General features: G+C 50.2%; 1 protein-coding gene across 1 annotated transcript in view; it reads right to left on the reverse strand.

The window, feature by feature from the left end:
* Nucleotides 1-18,474, reverse strand: part of Cables1 (Cdk5 and Abl enzyme substrate 1) — a 72,104-nt gene that overhangs the window by 37,119 nt on the left and 16,511 nt on the right. Inside the window, exons 3-4 of the mRNA XM_033757412.1 lie at nucleotides 17,564-17,635; nucleotides 12,566-12,658 (exon numbers count right to left, since the gene is read on the reverse strand). Of these exons, the coding sequence (XP_033613303.1) occupies nucleotides 12,566-12,658; nucleotides 17,564-17,635 (165 nt within the window). The remainder of the gene's footprint in view (nucleotides 1-12,565; nucleotides 12,659-17,563; nucleotides 17,636-18,474) is intronic.

The following is an 18,474-nucleotide window of genomic DNA, read 5'->3' on the forward strand; positions in this document are numbered from 1 at the left end:
TCTGCACCCCAGGGCTGCTCTTCTCTAACCTGCTTGCAAGAGCCACACCTGGGGCTTAGATGGGCACCCAGGGACTTCCTGGACACCAACAGCCCATCTTCTCCAGGATGTCACAGGGTGGCCTCCCAGCCCGGCCTGCAGGTCCCCTACGATTGAGGGATAATGGCAGCATCGATGACACAGCTGCTGGAGGCTCCAGTTCCCCCTTCGGCCCACCCCAGCCAGCCAGGAGCAAAGCCTGGAACCACTGCTTGCCCTGTCCCTCACCATCAATACCTCCTGTGACAAAGGAAAGAGCAGGCTGACCAACTTGCCAGCCTGGCATTACTGCCTGTCCTTCATTTCCTGGCCCTAACATGTCCTTCCTCTCCCCACATCCATTTACAGAAGGAGGAGATCAGTGCAAGTGCACCCCAAGTCTTCTCGGTAACATTTTGACAAGCTGCCTTCTAGGAAAGGGGTGCACTATTGTATGCCATGCACACATGTTCCTTCCAGCTGGTCCTCACCCCTAGGTCAAGGAGAGGCTGCCAAAAGTAACTGGTTCAGAAAAACATGTTACTGTACTGCAGAGCAACTGTGAACATGGACAGTTCTCCAACAATTCCAATAGGGCTGGTTCTTCTCTGACTGGCCTGTCCTAAGCAACTGGAGAGGGGAGGAAGGAGAAAAAGTCTTTCCCTTCCATCCTTGGGTTCACGAACTCCCACTCTGCAGGTTCTGGAGGAGGAATCCATACCAGGGACCTACACAGCAAGCGCTTCTGCGACAGGATTGCCAGAGAAGATCTGAGAACACACCTGAGTTTTTTGAAACACTTCTGCATTGTGGGGAGGGGTACCTGGAGGCGTCGGCCAGGGTAGGTGTCAACAAGTGGGGAGCCCAGGCTCCCCAGATTCCTGCACTAAGCAACTTGGAGCAGCGTGACTGTGATTCTAACAGGTCCCAGACACCCACAGCTACGTTTAAAAACTTTGCTTAGTACTGGGAAACGACATCCAGAAAGAAACTCAGACTTGGTGGCCTCCTTCAAGTTCCTCTGTTATTTTTGAAAGAATTAAATCAGATGCTGGTAGTAAAGAAAGATGTAAGACAGGCAAACTCCATTTCCACTGAGCTTCAAAAAGGGGCCATGTTGCTGCCTCCAACCACCAGAGCTGCCCTCTCTTATGTGCAAGTGGCACACAGAAAGTCCCCATGATTTTCCCCATCAGACACTTCACTCGAGGTCAAGGTCACCAGAAAGCATTACATAAAAGACCTGAGAAGAGAATTAGCTCCAGGGAGATGGGTCTGTGAGGCGTGAAAGGTCACATTTCCACACAAACATCTGCCTGAGGGAGAAAATAGCACAGGAAAAAGCTCCACAGCACCTCCCATGTGGGCCAGACGCAGTGTTTTCCACTTCCAGGGAGTTCTAAGCCTGCCCTGCAGCTGGGACGCCGCTAACCTTCCTCTTGGTGTGGCCTCCCTGCTGTGCCCTTGGGAAAAGAAGTGTGTGCGGTAGGAATCTTGCGACTTCAGATGCCACAGCTTCCATGGCCACGCTTCGCTCAGGATCCTGGAGTGTCCAGACCCGACAGCCAAGAGACCCACAGGTCCCTCAGGTCACCACGGGCCACTTCCACCCCCCCTCAAACCACCACCTGCAATGTTTAGCCAGGGAATGTCTAGCACCATCCAGGATTCTCAAGTGTTTCGTTTTCTGCCAAAAGCTGGCTTCATGTTCCGTTTCCAGAATCCCGGGGAGTCTGTTAGCTATGGGATTTGATCTCCTGCAGGTGGAATATTCCATGATAGCAGAAATATTCTCTTAAGGACATTAAAGACAAGCAACCAGCTTCCAGAGGCAGAGGAAGAGAAATCACATTTGCAACAATGGGGGAGGAATACAGTGCTCCTTGAACACAGCCTGGTTGTCCACAGTGGGCACCGTAAACACACGCAAACACATTTCCCAAACTCATTCCCTACACATCTGAGGGCGGGGGAAAAACATTTGAAAATGCTGGTGCTGTGGGTTAAACTGTGTTGTCCTCAAAAGACATTTTGAGGCAGGAGAGCCCCTCTTCTCCCACCTGTAAAATGGCCTGATTTGGAAACAGAATCTCTGCAAGAGTTAGGATGAGGTCAGATTATATCTGGAGATACCTAGACATAGACAGAGGAAGAAGACCATACAGTGACCGAAAAATGAATTAGAGCGATGCTACCACAAGCCAAGGACACCAAGGACTCTGGCAAACACCGGAACCTGGAGGAGGCTGGGGCTAAAAGTATTCACTCTGCACATTTAGTCTCCAGGACTGAGAGAAGCCCTTTTTGCCGTTTTAACCACCCACTTGTACTTTGTGGGGGAGTCCTGGAAAACGGACACGGCTGGCATCCAGTCACTCTTTGGCACGGCTGCTGTGCCGGGAGAAGGCAAACTGGTGGAGACTAACAGTACCACGCACAGGTGAACAGCACGAAAGCCAGAAATCCATTCTCTTCACAGCTCTGCTCTGAACCACTTCCCTACACCAGGCCTCTCCTGCTCTCACAATATTTTATTAAAAGCTTCCAGAAGGGGGACTGGACCCCCTCTCCTCTCTTGTGATGGGCTGACAAGTGCATGACGAAAAGCTGAATGAAACCGACAACACAAAGTGTCCCTGTGCACCTGCGGACACCTCCTTAGCCACCTGGGGATGCATTTCCTCCTCAGAAGTCCTCTCCTCACTGCGGGAGGTGCTCTGTCTGCGCACAAGGTCAAAGCAGAGACCTGGGGGCTTCCACGAATATTCTGTCACCTTCTGTCCTGGAGGGGCAGGGTGCTTGGGTGGGGAGTGGGGCCCGTGGAGAAGGTGGCACTGCAGGGTTTGGTACTGAGCGGAGGGAAGGCGTCATCATCATCATCCTCCAGCAGGTGAGAATGGGGGTGCAGCACACAGGATGAAGGGCGGCAAGGGCCGACAGAGACTTGTGAGGCCGCAGGGACGTCAGGAGCAGATGGCTGGCACACAGTAAACGGGACAATGCATCTGAAGATCTGTGCCAAGCAGCCCACTGCGTCCGCATGGGGGCATCGCCACCATGACTGTCACCGCCACTACCACCTCGTCCACTGCCACCTCCATCATGTGACATCACCACCACTGCCAGGGCTCTGCCCACGGAGGAGGAGCAACTTCGCTGCCAGAAGATTCCTGAGCAACAAGCTACGTGAGCTTCTCCCCTCCTCCTCCCTCCCACGGCTATTCCTCCAGCACTCCTTTGAGGCCAGGCGTGGCACAAGGAGCTGGGGAGAGAAGGGAAGGGTGCAGACGAGGGCTCCTGCCCCAGAAGGCTCAGTGCTGGGTGGGACGAGCTTACGCAGGGGTGTGGTTCCCTGACCAGGAAGCCAAGGGCATGAACGAGCACACTGGAGACCTCACACGGAGAAAGTGTGCAGGGAACCAAGGGGAGGCGCAGTGCTCTTCACTGACCTCGTCCAGACTCACCGGGTTCCCACTTCCCTCTGCCCGGCACACGCATCTCCACAGGCCACCTCCATGCCGAGCTGTACATCTACAAGGTCAGTGACATATGTCCCCAACCTGTTTATGTCAGTTTTCTGCTTGCTACTGTTCACTGAAGTCTGCACAAACTCATGAAATGTGAAAAGAAATCTCGTTTCTGTGAAAAATCACTGAATGCTTTGAAAAATACTTTAACGAGGCAAGTTAATGAAAAGAAAAAAACTGCAGCTGAAATTAAGATAGGCAAGACAATTCTAAAAGGTGAAGGGGAAAAAAGTGATAAAAATCCCAAAGAATTCTGCACCTAGATTCTTGGGGTCCCGAAGGAAGCCCAGGCTGGACATCCTGGCCTGGGTGGAAATGATGGGGTGATGGAAGCCGTGGGCTCTCAAGGGGCGGTGAGAGAATGAGGAGAGAGGAACGGGTTGGCAGGGGCTGACAGCAAAGCTCACAAAGACAGACAGGGACGTCCCACAGGTGTTGTGAACGCCTAAGGTGTTCACAACGGGGCCGTAATTCACGCCTCGCTGCTGGGTACCTGTAAGACCGTCCCATCAGGTAGCAGAGGACTGTCCCCTTGGGTGGTACAAGCCATGCGAGGGGACAGTCGTTCATGGAGCACCGGTGGTGCAAGCCAGCGGGAATGTGTTAAACAACAGAAATCTGTTGTCTTCCGGTTTCAGGAAGGTTCCCAGAGGTCCGAGGTCAGGTGTCCGAGGGGTACGTTGCTTCTGAGGGTGCGAGGGCTGTGTTCCGGCTTCTGCTGGTTATTTCCTTGGCTTGTGGCAATCTTCAGGAGGCAGAATATTTAACCCTGGGTGGTGCCCATTTGTAAAATTAGGACACCAGCCGTATTGGATTAGGCAGTCACCCTACTCCAGTGTGACCTTAGCCAATTAAACCCGCAACGCTCTGTTTCCAAACAAGGTCCCTTCTGAAGGACTGGGGATTAGAACATTCAGTATACAAATTTAGGGGGACACAGTCCAGCCTATAACAGGGAGGAAGGAGGAAAAGAGGTTGAATATGGTATCACAGGGTCATCTCCTCCCTGTTCTTCCAGGACAGCACTGGTAGCGTGTCCAGTGTGACCTTGACCATGAGCTGTCCATTAGCAGTAACGTCTAGAAGCAGTGTCCTCCCCAGGCACTGTTTGCCACTGGTGGGACAAGGACTGTCTCACCAAGGGAAGGTCCTGTTCATCCGGAAGTGGTTTCCAGCCCTTAAATCTTTACCCTGTGTCTCGTCTTACTTCCTGTGAATCACACCAGCTGAAGAGAGCAACAGGGACTTTTAGGTCATAAGCTCTGCTGCAGCAAAGACCCACACACACAAGGCTCCAAGCCCAGTCACTTAGTATCAAAAATTATTTCTCTCAGCAGCCACATAAAAGGCACCATCATGTCCACGCTTGTTAGAGAGGTATGCAGAACAACACTGCTGTAGGTGGTGCCATCCAGTGCCTGGGCACACAGGGACACCGTAGGCACCTGCGTTCTCAGTGCTGAGCACCACAGCTCTGCTGGCTCCTCCTCACCTCCCACCAGTCACCAGCACAGGCAGGAGAGGCAAAGAAAACTGCAGCACAGAGGGTGGTGATGGCTTGGATTCCATTGGCCTGCTGTCTACACATCTACTCACTGGCCTCCTCAACCCGGGTTCTGTTGCAAATTGATGGTAAATATGATGCTAGTGGGGCTGAGGTCTCCTGCTGGGGGATGGTGGGATCTGGTATCAGAAAAGAAAACAGAAGGCCGGAGAAGGGAAGAGCAAGGGTCAATGCTACACCTTTACCTCCGGGAGGACAGGCACTGTCTGATCGTGCTGGATGGATTGGCTTTGGCAAGAAAAAGCAATGATGCTGTTCTTCTTTTAAGGCCACCCATCCCTGTTTATTTTTTGAAATGTGCCACTTCCTCCAACTCATTTTTCAAACTAAACTGGGTGGATGAGTGGAACGATGAGCTTGCAAACAAGTTAACTTACAACCTGTCTGTCTCCCTTTTCCCACCAAAAGCTTCTGGTACAAGAAGGAAAGGCCTCAATGTCGTTTTCATCATCTTACTTTACAAAGCAGGCAAAAGGTGCTAAAATCTTCTCTCTCTCTCTCTCTCCTACCGAGTTCACAGTGCAGAGAAGACATGTTGGGCTCAGTTCTTCATCTCTTCCCACCTCCAAGCCTTTGAAATGGCTGTAACTTCCTCCCCAGGTAGCTCAGTCTCCTTACTACTAAGAGCAGCTCCCAACCGGTTCACCATGAGATGACCCTGGAGCAGCCATAGGAGGTGGCCCTGCCTGGGCCCACGGCAGCTACCAGCGTGTGTAATGCAGACACACAGAGCCTAGTATCTGAACACTCTTGTCCCCTGGTCAGTCTTTCTCAGACACAGACATTTATGAGCCTTGAGAACTGCAAGCACCAACAAAGTCCTTCCTTTCCTAAGAGGGCCCTGAGAATCATAGACACAGAAGTCCCAAAGGCCACTGGCTGTCTCAGTCTTCACGCTAGGAATCTCCACCTGCCGCGGACACCTTGGCAGTACCTGTGGAGCGCTCAGGGGCACCAGCTGGCCTTGCTCAGGGAGGCTCTGTAATTGCTAGTCATCTTCCACACATCCTGTGGGCTGAGTCTCTTCTTCCGTTTCCTGTTCCTCCTGCCCTCACATTCAGTGGAGCTTGAGAAGATGAAGACTGGAGCTAAGGGTGACTGGCGGCTCCACAGGACAAGCTGCACTCAACGGCCCATCCCAGAAGCTGTGCCGGCCAGCGCTCTGCTTCATTGAAGGCTTTGCAGATGTGTTGGTGAATGGTTTCCTAAAGGCCTTGGGTTGGTCTTGAACTTCACGTTGAAATAAATTCACTTTAAGAAAACAACAGACCCCCAACCCTTATGTTTTACAACAAAGAAGAGGTGACCCGAGGTGACCTGCAATGTGCCTCCCTGACTTTTGGTCAGCCAGGGATTGCAGCTATCCACAGCAACCCAGAACGTGCCACTCCTCTGCTCAGCACCCACCCTGGTGCCCACCTGAACCGCACACAAGCAGATGTCCCCAACTTCTCAGGGCTCATCTCCTCCTCTCCTCAACACGCCAGCTTCCCTACAGTTCCTCAAACACCACCACGCTCTGGCCTGGGGGTCTCTACAGTTGCTGGTCTGTGCTCCCTTCCCAGTGGGTGGCTGGCCCCTTGGCCCCCAAGGTCTCCCCTGTGACCCCGACCACGCCTGCCTCGCCTCCTGGCCCCCAAGTGCTTCAGCCTTTTTCCGTAGCACATTGATCCCATCTCTGTTTAACTATTTATCATCTGTCGAAGCTCCTTGAAGCAGGAACCATTTCGTTCACGGGTGCAGCCAACGGACCCACCAAAGCTGGTGGCAGTGGCACTGCTGAATGCACTGCAGTGTCCAGTCGCGTTGTCACCCACATGCTGGCTAGGAAGAGGGAGGCGGCATTCAAATTCACGCTTGCCACCACCAAGTGTGCTCGCTTCACGGAAAGCAGTGGTGTGAGGTGAAAATCCCGTAAGGCAGCATGCTGTGCTGGAGTTGGAGGAAAGTCCCTGCTGCATTCTGACTTTTTTAATAATCGTTAGCCAAAGGCCAAGAACTAAGAATGGTTCTTATGAGAGAGACCTCCAGAAGCCCAGAAAGAACTAGACTATTAAAAAGAAAAGAAAACCAGAATCCTACAGTAGCGCCTTCTGTTGTGATGCACAAGATTCCTTGCAGGAATCCAGGGCCGTGGGGCCAACCTAATAGAGACCTCTGTCCCAAGACACGACACTCCCGCTGTCACAACACAACAGATGGGTGCGAAAGCCACGCGTTTCTTGGATAAGGCCAAGCTGAGTCAGCCTACACTGACTCACACCAAACTCTTAGCCCAGGTGGAACTCACTGTCCCGTCTCATACTGACATATTTTCCCTGTAAACTTCTGAAAAGCCTCTCCTTCGTGTGGTATCTGACAGTCTAACTACATTCCTTTATCCCCACTGAATTTAATCTCCGTGAGGCGGGCCCAGCACTTCTGGACTCGGGTCCTCTCTGTCACGCACGTTCACTTCCCTTCACCCCACTTCTCCAGGTGCTCACAACGAGGCCTATGGGCTTCCTCACCAGCCTCCGGTCTACAGGGTGAAGGATGTAACGCTGACTTTAGGGACCCCACACGCCGCCCTTCTCCCATCTCCCTTGAGCTGGCGCAGTGAAAGGTCAGCTAACAACCTCCAGTTGCTGCAGCTTTTCAGGCGTTATGATTCCCACAGCTCTCTCCGCTACTCCACACCCTGGGACATACGTAGTAACGAGAACAGCCTAATAGTCTGCTGAAATTGAGAAACTGCATGCACCCAGCAGCCCCCTAATCTACTAACCTAGTTATTCCATCAATACGGAAGTGAAGTTAATTTAACATGACTTTCCTTAGTGAACTCCTGGTGACTACTAGCAACCTCCACACTCATTTCTAAAAAGCACACAAACCATCTGCTCCCTGTCTCTGCCAGCAATCAGCCTGCGGCTTGCTGGCTGGGATGATTATTAGAATTTACCCTCTGCTACCATCACAGATTCATTTGACTTTCTTATCTTAAGGCAACTATTGCCTGGCACAGACGTAGAACTTCTTTCATTTTCCATGGCATTTTAAAAATCAACTGCATTCCCAAATTGCTTCCCTTCCCCAGATCTAGCCCTAAAGATGGAAGCCACAGAAAAGGCCTCTCCATTCATTTATTCCGTATCACAGAGTACCTGCTGTGTGCCTGGCACCGTGCTGTTTGCAGCCTGCACTTCACAGCTCTGCTGGAAGAGAATGAACGTGGCCGGGGGCTGACATCTGCTGGCCTTGACCATCAGCCCCAAGAAATTCAACATCATTTCCCCTCCTCTTCTGAATTATGATTATACAAGCCCCACTGGTATCGGAGGCATTTTATTGCTTCATTTCAGCAAAATATATAGAACATAAAACATGCCCTTGGACAGGTCAAGCGTATAATTCAGTGCCACTAAGCTCATGCACAATGTATACGACTATCATTATCCAAACTCTTCCATCACCCCAGAAAGAAACTGTAGAAATCTGAGCCAATAATTCTCTCTCCTCTCAGCCCCTGGAAACCTCTAATCTACATACGTACTTCTGTCTCTATGGGATTGCCTGTTCTGGATATGGTTTCTATATGTGGAATTTTTGTGTCTGGCTTAATTCATTCCCCCAGCATAGTGTCTTCAAGGTTCATACAGCGCGTAGCAGGTATCAGTCCTTTGTTGATTAGGAGTATTTCTTCACATGAACACACCGCGTGTCGTTTACCTATTCATCCTCTGATGGACACAGACTGTTTCCATCTCCGGCTATGATGAATAATGTTGTGCTGGTGTACAAGTGTCTGAATGCTGTTTCTCCAGTCTCTGGGGGATGCACCTAGCAATGAACTTGCTGGCTCATATGATCCTTTTATGCTTAGCTTTTTAAGGCTCTACTCAGCTGCTCTCCGTGGTCACTGAATCATTTTACATTTCCTTCCCTGCATATTGCAAGGGCTTCATTTTTCTTCTTTTTCTAACAATATTTACTTCCTTCTGGACTGGAGTCTCCCTCACACTATTCTTATAAGTTTGCTTTTCATACTCATTCTTTTCTTAGTCCTAATGATTCTTTAAAAATCAGAATTCAGCAGAGACTTCCCACGCTCTACCATAACATGCTGTGCTAGAGAATAGATTGTTGCCTCCCACTGGTCTCTTTAAGATAATAAACTGTAAGCCAGGCACAAAGATGCACACCTGTAACCGTGTACTCTGGGAGGCTTAGGTAGGAGGGCTAAAAGTTTGAACCTAAGCTGGGCAACTCAGTAAGACCCTGTCAAAAGAAGGAAGGAAGGGAGGGAGGGAGGAAGGAGGAGCCAAGAATGTAGCTCAGTGCAAAAGGCCTGGGTTCAATCTCCAGGATAACATGGGGGAGGAGGAGGGACAGACAGAGACAGAGAGAGACAGTGGGGTGCTGGACTAGAATTCCACCACTCTTTCCCGCTCTGTGCTCTATAAACTGGGGCAATAAGTACTTATTAACTAGGATTACTTTCCAGTGGTTGCAATAAAAAAATTTACCACATAGTTAATGGTTTAAAACAACATAAAACTGTTAACTTCTAACTCTGGAGGTCAGAGCAGAGTTGGTTTCCTCGACGCTCCCAGCCAGCAGAGGCCCCATCTCTGTCCTTAGAGCCATCCAAGGCCAGAGGAGTCTCCAGTCTCACCCACAACTCTGGACAGTGGACTTTGATTTCAAGGGCCCATAATCTCCCATTTAAGCTCACCAGAGACATCATAATGCCTTGCCTCTAAGGCTGTTCCAAGACCATCTGGGTTTCCAAGTCCTTTCCAGTCCTTGAGCTCTAGGCTTGAAGACAGACGCTTCTGTATAAAGCACCTCCATGCATTCAGCAAACCCCCACCGAGTTTCGAGTCAATGACACGAAGCCCAGAAAGTACTTCAGGCCTGGCACACAGTAAGCACTTCACCAAGGGACCTGTCGCCATCTGGCCACCCTCACAATCTCTTTTGGCAGTAAGGGCCAAGCCACCTGTTGCCTGAACTTCCTGAGATCTGTGTCCCTGCAATCCAAGGATGTGCCGCTTTGTTTCCAACCATCAGTCCGCTGTGACTCCCAAGGCTGCAGAGCACCATCTTCATCAGACGATGAAACGTGCTTTTCTCGGACAGCCACACGCTTCCACCCCAGGTGCCCATGTCTACCTTGCAGGCCAGCCTGGCTCCCTCTCAGGTCACAGATGAAGTAATTCTTTATGGTGGACACAGAACCACCTGAGGCCCCAAGGTTTCTTCCTCACAGCTGCTCTGGTATTACCCGCTTGAGGTCATTTTGCTTTTAAATGCTGTAAGTACTGCCTCCCTTTGTATCAGGTTTTCAAATTTAGGCGATCCCTTTCCCACGTCCTATCTCAAAATTGTACTTGAAACTCCCGGTGGGGTCAGACAGGTCTGTCACAGGTCAGCAGATCTGGGAACGAGGGAGCCCTGCAGTCTGAGACGCTGGGCTGTGGAGTTGGAGATCCTAGGAGGGGCGGGGGCGCTGGAGGAGACCACAGCTCGGGGACTGGAGCTCATCCAGATGGCCCTGGCCCGGCCACCTCCACCAGGAGCTTCCATTGTGTGGTCGGTGCCCGCGGGGCAAACCTTCTGCTCTCCTTTCCAAAAAGTTGGGTTACATCCTCCCATTCATCAGCCGCTGGCCACAATTTCCTCCTGTTGCCTCAGAAATCCTATTTTCGTCCTGAATTCCTCCTGGGTTCTCTTTCTTCTGAGGACAATCCATCCTTGCTAATAAAGCCACGGAAGGGAAGCCCCTTTTGTGGTCCACTTGCACAGGAAAACGGGCTCTCGCCAGGGCAGAGACAGCGCAGCTACAGCCAGCCCGTGGTCCTTCCGTCTCCTTCCGGCCCACAGATCTGCAGATTGGCCGAGGTCCCAACTCTCCTCCAGATCCCCAATTAGGCGGCCAGCCCTGCTGAGTGTCCACGTCATCCCTGGGTCACTGTGTGCAGGGAGGCAGCTCTGCGATGTCTGGAAATCCCAGGAATCCAAATCTCTCATTAACCACACCCAGGAATAATCTGTCTTGGTACCCTGGACAGCCAGCAGCAAGAGGCAGGAATACTACCAACTTGGCGCATCTCTCTGGCTTTGTCATTGTATTTAGGAATTATAGCCTTGCCAAGTTCATGTTATGGTTAAGGACATTAGGGGGGAAAACACAAATGTAAATAAATTATAATTATACAAAAACGGCATAAAAGCCTCAAGGGAAAAAAACGGGGAGCTAAATGAATAAGGCACAATATGGATAAATCGTAGTGAGCATAAGAGACTCAGAGTATTCCAATTAACAAGGACAGTTGGGTGAATTTTAACTAAATGCTCCATACTTAAAATATGAACATACAATGTAAAGACTACTTGAATATCTCAATTTTGCTATTGTGAAACCACTGCAATTGTTATAAAAGTACATTCCCTATTCCTATAAAAAATAGGGACAGGAACCTTTAAAAATCATAAACACTAGCATCATTTACAGGTTTAAAGTGTATTTTCCATCACCAAGCAACAGGAATTCTGGGCCTTAATGACTCTAAAAGCCTTTAGTGATTTTCATTTTGTAGAGCAGAGGGTGTTGGGGGCCCATGTGCTCCCCTAGAAACTGAGAGATCTAACAAGATGGTCTTGGCAGCAGGACCTCTGCTCCGTTCCAGGGTCACAGAGCATCCCAGGTCCCCAGGGGAGGAGCTGTGTTCCCCTCCCCGCCCCCACGGAGCTCAGCAAGCCCATGACAAGCATGCTGGCTGCGGTTCGTTCATCTGTGGCCCAGCACTGTAATGTCAGGTCTTACAAATTTCAGCCAAAATAGTTTTTAATTACTAGCACGTCTCAAAAGAGTACATCTGCATCAAATGTCAGCCGGCCCAGGAATGTGAACCAGCTCAGAGAAAGAATCTGCCAGCAAAGTCCTGGTTCTGTTCTTCTAAAGAGAGTCAGCAAAGCCAGAGCAGAATCCGCACTCAGGCACAGCTCTGCAGGGTGTTTATTAACCAGTGCTCACAAAGTGAAAACAAAACTGATACAGCAGAAAAACGACTATTTTTCTGTTCAGTTTTCCATGAAGATTGTTATGGAAATTATTATTATTATTCTTAGCAGGCAATCAAAAAGTCAGTTTTTTGCTGGCCTAGGTCTCTCACTTAAACCTTAGGAAGCACTGTTCTCCACAGATTCCTCTTGGTGATTCTGAAGCCAAAGGGAGGTGGTTACACAAGGGCCTCTTAGGGCAGTGATGGCGAACCTTTTAGAGCGTTCAATGGTACAAACAGCCCACTGCGGCACTTGTGCCACAGGCTCATCACCACTGCTCCAGGTCCTAAAGTGCGTGTTTTGCTCAGCTCTGGCTACTCAGCTCCAATCCCCTCGGCCCTGCCTTGTCCCTTCCCACCATGCCCGCCAGTCCTGGCCAGGAAGCAGCCAGATGCTCCTGCCGTACCTGCCGTTCCTGGTGTCATGCTGCCGCATGTTCTTGATAAAATGAATCTTCTTAAAATTCTTTGGTCTGGGCGAACCTGAGAGAGTTCGACATCTGAAACATAAAGTCATTGCAAAAACATAGTCAGTTGCGTGCTGAACGGCTGAGACACCTCCACACAAAGACAGGAAGGAAAGACCAGGCAAATGCTTTAAGTCACCCGAGGCAGGCAGGAGTTGCAGGATAATAAAACAATGCAGCTGGAAGCAAAGCTTTAAAAAACCCAGTGACAGACAACTTCCTTGATAACACCAGTAATAATTCATATGCTCTGAAAGCCAGCTAATGAAAACTATTGTCTGAGTTACAATAACTTAACCTATCCAGGTTCCAAGGACGTTATCCTTTATTGTCACTTTATTGTCATTAAAAAGAATCCTCCTCAATCAACATAGGCAAAAGGAACAGAAAGTTATAAATTCAAAGAATCCAGAGCTGGGGAGATAACATGGAAAGTTCAGTTTAAAAACAACCTTGAATCATTTTTCTTCCAGAGCAGGATTCTGGTCTGAATTAGCTGGACAGTTGCCTCAACTCCTAATCTGCCTACACCTGGGAAGCCACTGGTTAAATGTGAGTAAGAATGGAAGATTCAGTTGGTTACTGTTTTTGAAGTTTGTTTAACAGACAAAAACAAAACAAAACAACCCTTTCTAACCACAGTGCGGGCTCCTTTTGCTTTAGAAAGCAAAAGAGTAGGCCCAGCTCCTCCGGGGCATCACTGAACTCAGCCAGTTCGAATTCAGGGGCTTCGGGCAAAGGGTGACAGCACCACCCAGGTGACAGAGCTGTGGGAAGGTGGCCTGCAAAGCGGGCAGGGGAAGGACAGGGTCCAGGCCAATGGGGTCCCAATCGTCTCTCAGGTCCGAGGCAGGGGCATCGAGCATGGCGCACCACCATGCCCCCAGCCCACCCTCTGGCGAGGGTCAGGCTTTCCGGAACGCTTTCCCACCGCACACCGAACACTCTCGTTCCTTAAGAAACAGCACCTTAAAATGAACTACTTGGATAAACACCACTGAGCGGAATGAAAGCAGCCCCAGGCTCACAGATACTCATTGGGTGGCTTTCACTGGGAAAGGGCCTTTCATGGGCCATGGGTCCAGAGCAGGACCACAACAGAGACCACCCCGTCCCAGCCTCCTCAATGAGCTCCCCGTGGCTCTGACCAAGGCCACTCCAGGGTCCAACTGTGGCACATGTCAGTATTCCAGACCCCTCCGCCACTGCTGCTGAGAGCCAAACGGTCATGTACAAGCTTCCTAAACGATCGAGTGACACACTCAAACACATGTGCTTGATCACACCCCCCAACGCTCTCACACAAATTTCTAGCACTGCTATATTATTAACCAATACTAGCTGCAAGCAGTGCCTGTTCAGCTATTTGCCTCCATAGTCTCAAAGCTGAAGCCCTTGTTACAGGTGCTGTATTTCTTAGCTATAAACAAAGGTTCAAGACCCACAGAACGCTGCCTGAAAGCCCCTAGCAGATGCTTCCTGGGGGCTCTGAGCAGGACTGACACAGGGGACCCTCTAACTCCTGCCCCAATCCGGGCTTCCAAACCTGGAATCCAGATTCGACCAGGCCAGGACTCAAGGGAATACAGTCTCCCTCTCTTCCCCAGAGTCCCAAACTGTTCCCATTCTGCCTCGAGAAAGACTGCTCTTGTCTACAGGCCATGCAGGGCACGGTCTGTCTCACGTGCAGGAAGAGAACCTGGGAAAGCATAAAGAAAGGTGATGGATGGGGTGTCCTCCCGTCCCTACCTCAGACCTCCATCACAGCTGAGGGCAGCTGGCCAAGGGCTGGCCAGTGGGCAGGGCCAGCTCAGCAAACTCTGCTGCTTCTTCCTGTCACCTACGCGAAGTGGCTACGCACGCCGGCCCGGAAGAGAAACAACTCTTCTCTGACTGCTACCTGCCTCCCGTGCCCGACTCCTTGGCCTTCCCTGGAACTACACAAGGGCCACAGGAGCTTTCTGTGCCAGCTGGGACAGGGGCGGCAGCAGCAATGACTTGAGCAGTTGTGGCCACTGACACCCACACCCGGACAGCCTGGGAAACCAGGACAGGTGCTGCTGGTGGCTGTACCTGCCACAGACGAACCAAGGTTTCTCTCAGCACCTAGTAAAGACATCCTAACCCCTTATTTTGGACGCCAAGTGGGTAGCAAGCAGGTGAATAACTCCCAAAGTCCTCTCTATTAAATGCTTGATTCCTGCCCTTCTGGGTGGTTCACAGAAACACTACCCGTGACGTGGAAGAGAAAAGCAAGACTTCCAACAGGGTAACTTGGTAACAGTTGCGTCTTTCACTATCAGCTCCCAGCCCTAATCATCGAACCCTACCAGTCTAGCCCTTTAACCAGCAAGCTGCTTGTTGTCTTGCTTTTTTAAAGCATTCAACGAAGCCACCAGGGAACCTAAGAAATGCTTGCAGGGACGGGTGGCGTTAGCAACAATTGCCAAGGAAACTGGAATGCTGAGTGCTCAGGTCGCCCCAGGTTAGGCAAAGAAAAAATTTATTTCACAGCCTCCTGCGTTAAATGTGGAAATACCTTTTAAAAAACACACATTTTAAGTGATGCAAAATTAAATTAGGGTGGAATTAAATTAAAAACTAATTTAATGAAAGATTAGCTCTTTCTTATTAGCACTGATTACAGGATGCTCTTAATTATGCAAGTTTTAATAGATGCCTTGGAGCCATCTGCCTTGCGTGCTAAGCTTAAGAGACAGTTGTGCTAATAGCCTTCCACCCCCACAGTTCCCAAAATGCGTCAGTGTCATTTTTGGTACTTTCCACACAGACTGCAAAGACCCTCAGACACTAGCCTGTTTGGGCCTCTCATGTGACAGACAGGAGCCCTGGGGTCCTAGAGTCGTGCGGCCACACATCCTGTTATAAGAGCCAGGCCAAGCACTCAGGCCCCCAGATTCCCAAACCGTGTCCCTTCTTCTATATCCCATTTGTTTTATTTGTTTTCCTTTCTTTTTTGGTACCGGGGATCGAACTGGGGTCCTTGCGCTTGTGAGGCAGGCCACCGAACCACTGAGCTAAATCCGCAGCCCTCGTTTGTTTTATTTCTGAGGAGCAAGTAAATGTCTAAATAGATACAAGAACTTTTTTTAATTAAAAAAAAAAAGTCCCTCTGGGGGAAAGAAAAGACTTCTAAAACTGCCTTGGTTTCTGGTTACTTAAAAAATGTTCTATTTGCACAAAATTCATTTGAAATTCAGTACAGTATTCTATAAGAAAGCCTTGCGTGAAGTGGCAGTGAAGGTGGACTGGCCATTTTGCCTCAGCTTGTCTGCGTGGATTTGGAAAGGAAGGTGCAGGTGACAGGGGACCCACCAGGAACACAGCACCCAGATCCTCCCTGCCTGCTCTAAACCTCTTGAAGACACCACTTCTGGTTCTGGTTCTGGGGCATGAAGGCCTTGTCCTGGAATCCCCAAGGAGGCAGAAACTCGCTTGGGCCTGTGCCCGACTGCCTGGGGTCCCTCTGCTGCCACACAGCCCGAAAGACCATGGCCTCTAGCAGCCTCTTGAAGCACAGGGGCCTCTGAGTTCCATTCACCGACTTCTCTATTTGCAGCCTTAGTCAGAACGACCTTATCCCAAGTCACTCAGTGCCACTCGCTGCCACCCAAGAACACTGCTCCTCTGAGTTCACTGTCTGAACCAAAGCCAGCACCTGCCCTAGACTGTTAACACAGAGGGCCACGTGGCTCCTCTCCTAACATGTCACAGCAGCCTGCAGGAGGGCACTCATGCCCAGGCCGAGCACCAGTCCAAGCATCCATACTCCTCTTCTGCCACTGTGCTTTTGGAGGCTGTGCATGTTTCCGAAGACCTCAAAAGCAGAGATCACACTCTATAGTCCCGCTGTCTCTTTGGGGTGACATAAGTGACCAGATTCATGGTCACAGGACACTTTCAATCAGAGCCCTGGCCCGTCTGGACTCACTCTGACCTCTGCTTCTTGTGGGAGAAGGAGCCCTGTCCAGGGTGGCATCTCCTGGGCTACAGCAGGAAGCCAGGGACTTGCAGTTCTGCCCGGCAAGTGGCCAAGGCTCATGGAGGGCGGATGCAGGTTCAAGGCTGAGCTGCGGCAAGTCCACGGGTGCTCCAGACTCCCACAGGCCCTCTCCTGCTGCCCACCTCTCACTGCCTTCCCTGAGACACTCGAGTCCAGCCCCTTTCCTCCCTCAGCACCTTCTGCAGGGCTAAGCCCCCACATGCTGCCTGCCCAGTCAGGGCTGCAGGGAACATGATGAGACACAGCATGGCAGCCCTGGCTGCGACTCTACAGATGCATGCTGACCAAAGCAGAGGGCAGGCTGAGAGGAGGAGGCACTGCCAGGCCCAGAAACGCACAGCTCAGCAACTGCTGTCACCCAAAAAGATGCCTCGCCAGCACTTTTCTAATCCCAAGGCGAAAATGGAACACATCCAGGCCCACGAAGCCTTCACAGCCATCCTTATCAGGTTTCCCCAGCACCCGGCCCGGGAGTGATGCCACAGGCGTCTCCTAAGGGGTTCTGGTTGCTCCTCTTGCTAAAAATGAATCCCGAGACCATAACTTCCACGTGATCACATCTGCAATAGTACTGGGCTCTTCCTCCACTAAACAACAGCTTTCAAAGTGCAAATGAAGGCCAGGTTTTAGCTCAGTGGCGAAGCGCTTGCCTAGCATGTACAGAGAAGGGCTGGATCCCTACCACTGTAACCCCCACCCCCCAACAATAATAAAGTAAGAGAGCCCACAGGAGAAAAAGCCTCTTGATTCTAAAGGTCCTCCGGGTTGGAGTTCCACACTAGGAGTGTGTTCATGACCTCTGGGAGTCAGATGGGCCTTTAAAGCATTTAATTCTGTAGATCAAGACTTTTAAAAAAAACCCATTTTATACCAACACTGTTTACAAACACATACATGAAACATCAAAAGCTCACCTTCGGAGTGGGGCGTTCTCCTCAATATCTTCCAGGGTCTCCAAGGACGATCTCTGGGAGATGAGGCGACGCCTGCAGAGAGGGAAATGCCCGAGTCAAAACAGATCCGACATTCCTGTGAACCTGAAAGGACCCTCAAAAATAAAGCCCAGGTTACAAAAACATTGGATCAGACACAAGCTGTCTTTAAGGGGCAGCCTGCCCTGTTCCCACCCTGCACGAGGGCTGCAGGTCCACCTGGCCTTGCTGCACCCTGGCCACCCTCTGCGGGGACAGGACCTTTAAGGGCTGCAAGTCCCCCGACAGAAAAGGCCAAGGCGCCTCTTGTTATACATGGTACATAACTTGGGCTCTATGTGAAGGGCTTCTAAAACTAAAGTATTTAAATACCAGGGGTTGGAACCAGTTGACTGATACATTTTTTTAGGGGGGGGATTTTTTTTTTTGGTACTGGGGATCAAACTCGGGTCATTGTGCTTGTGAGGCCGGTGGCGGAGACTGATAAATTTTTTAATTATATTAAATAAAACCTCAAAATCATAAGGATGAAATTAAATTACAATCTTTGGAAGGCCATTATCTCAAATGCAACAAAAAAGAAATTTAGGAGAACTTCTCAGACCAGTAAAAATGAATATTCAGCATTAGAATACAAAACAGTAACTCTTCTGGTTACTAAAGAATTTCACACCACCTGCTAAAACCCATCACTCTAGTTTCTTTGCCAAGCGGAAATAAGAACAGGTCACAGCTAACTAAGATTATCTGGCATGGGAGAGGGCTAGGTGGTGGTAACTTCAGCTAAGTCCATTTGAATGAGGACCTGTCCATCTCAGAGCAATGAGCTGGCAGAGGGTGTGGATGGAAAGTTCGAACAGGTCTTTACCTTAAAAAAAAAAAAAAAAAAAAAA

This window comes from Fukomys damarensis, unplaced genomic scaffold, assembly GCF_012274545.1.
Source record: "Fukomys damarensis isolate Sample0158 unplaced genomic scaffold, DMR_v1.0_HiC HiC_scaffold_30, whole genome shotgun sequence".
Taxonomy (NCBI): domain Eukaryota; kingdom Metazoa; phylum Chordata; class Mammalia; order Rodentia; family Bathyergidae; genus Fukomys; species Fukomys damarensis.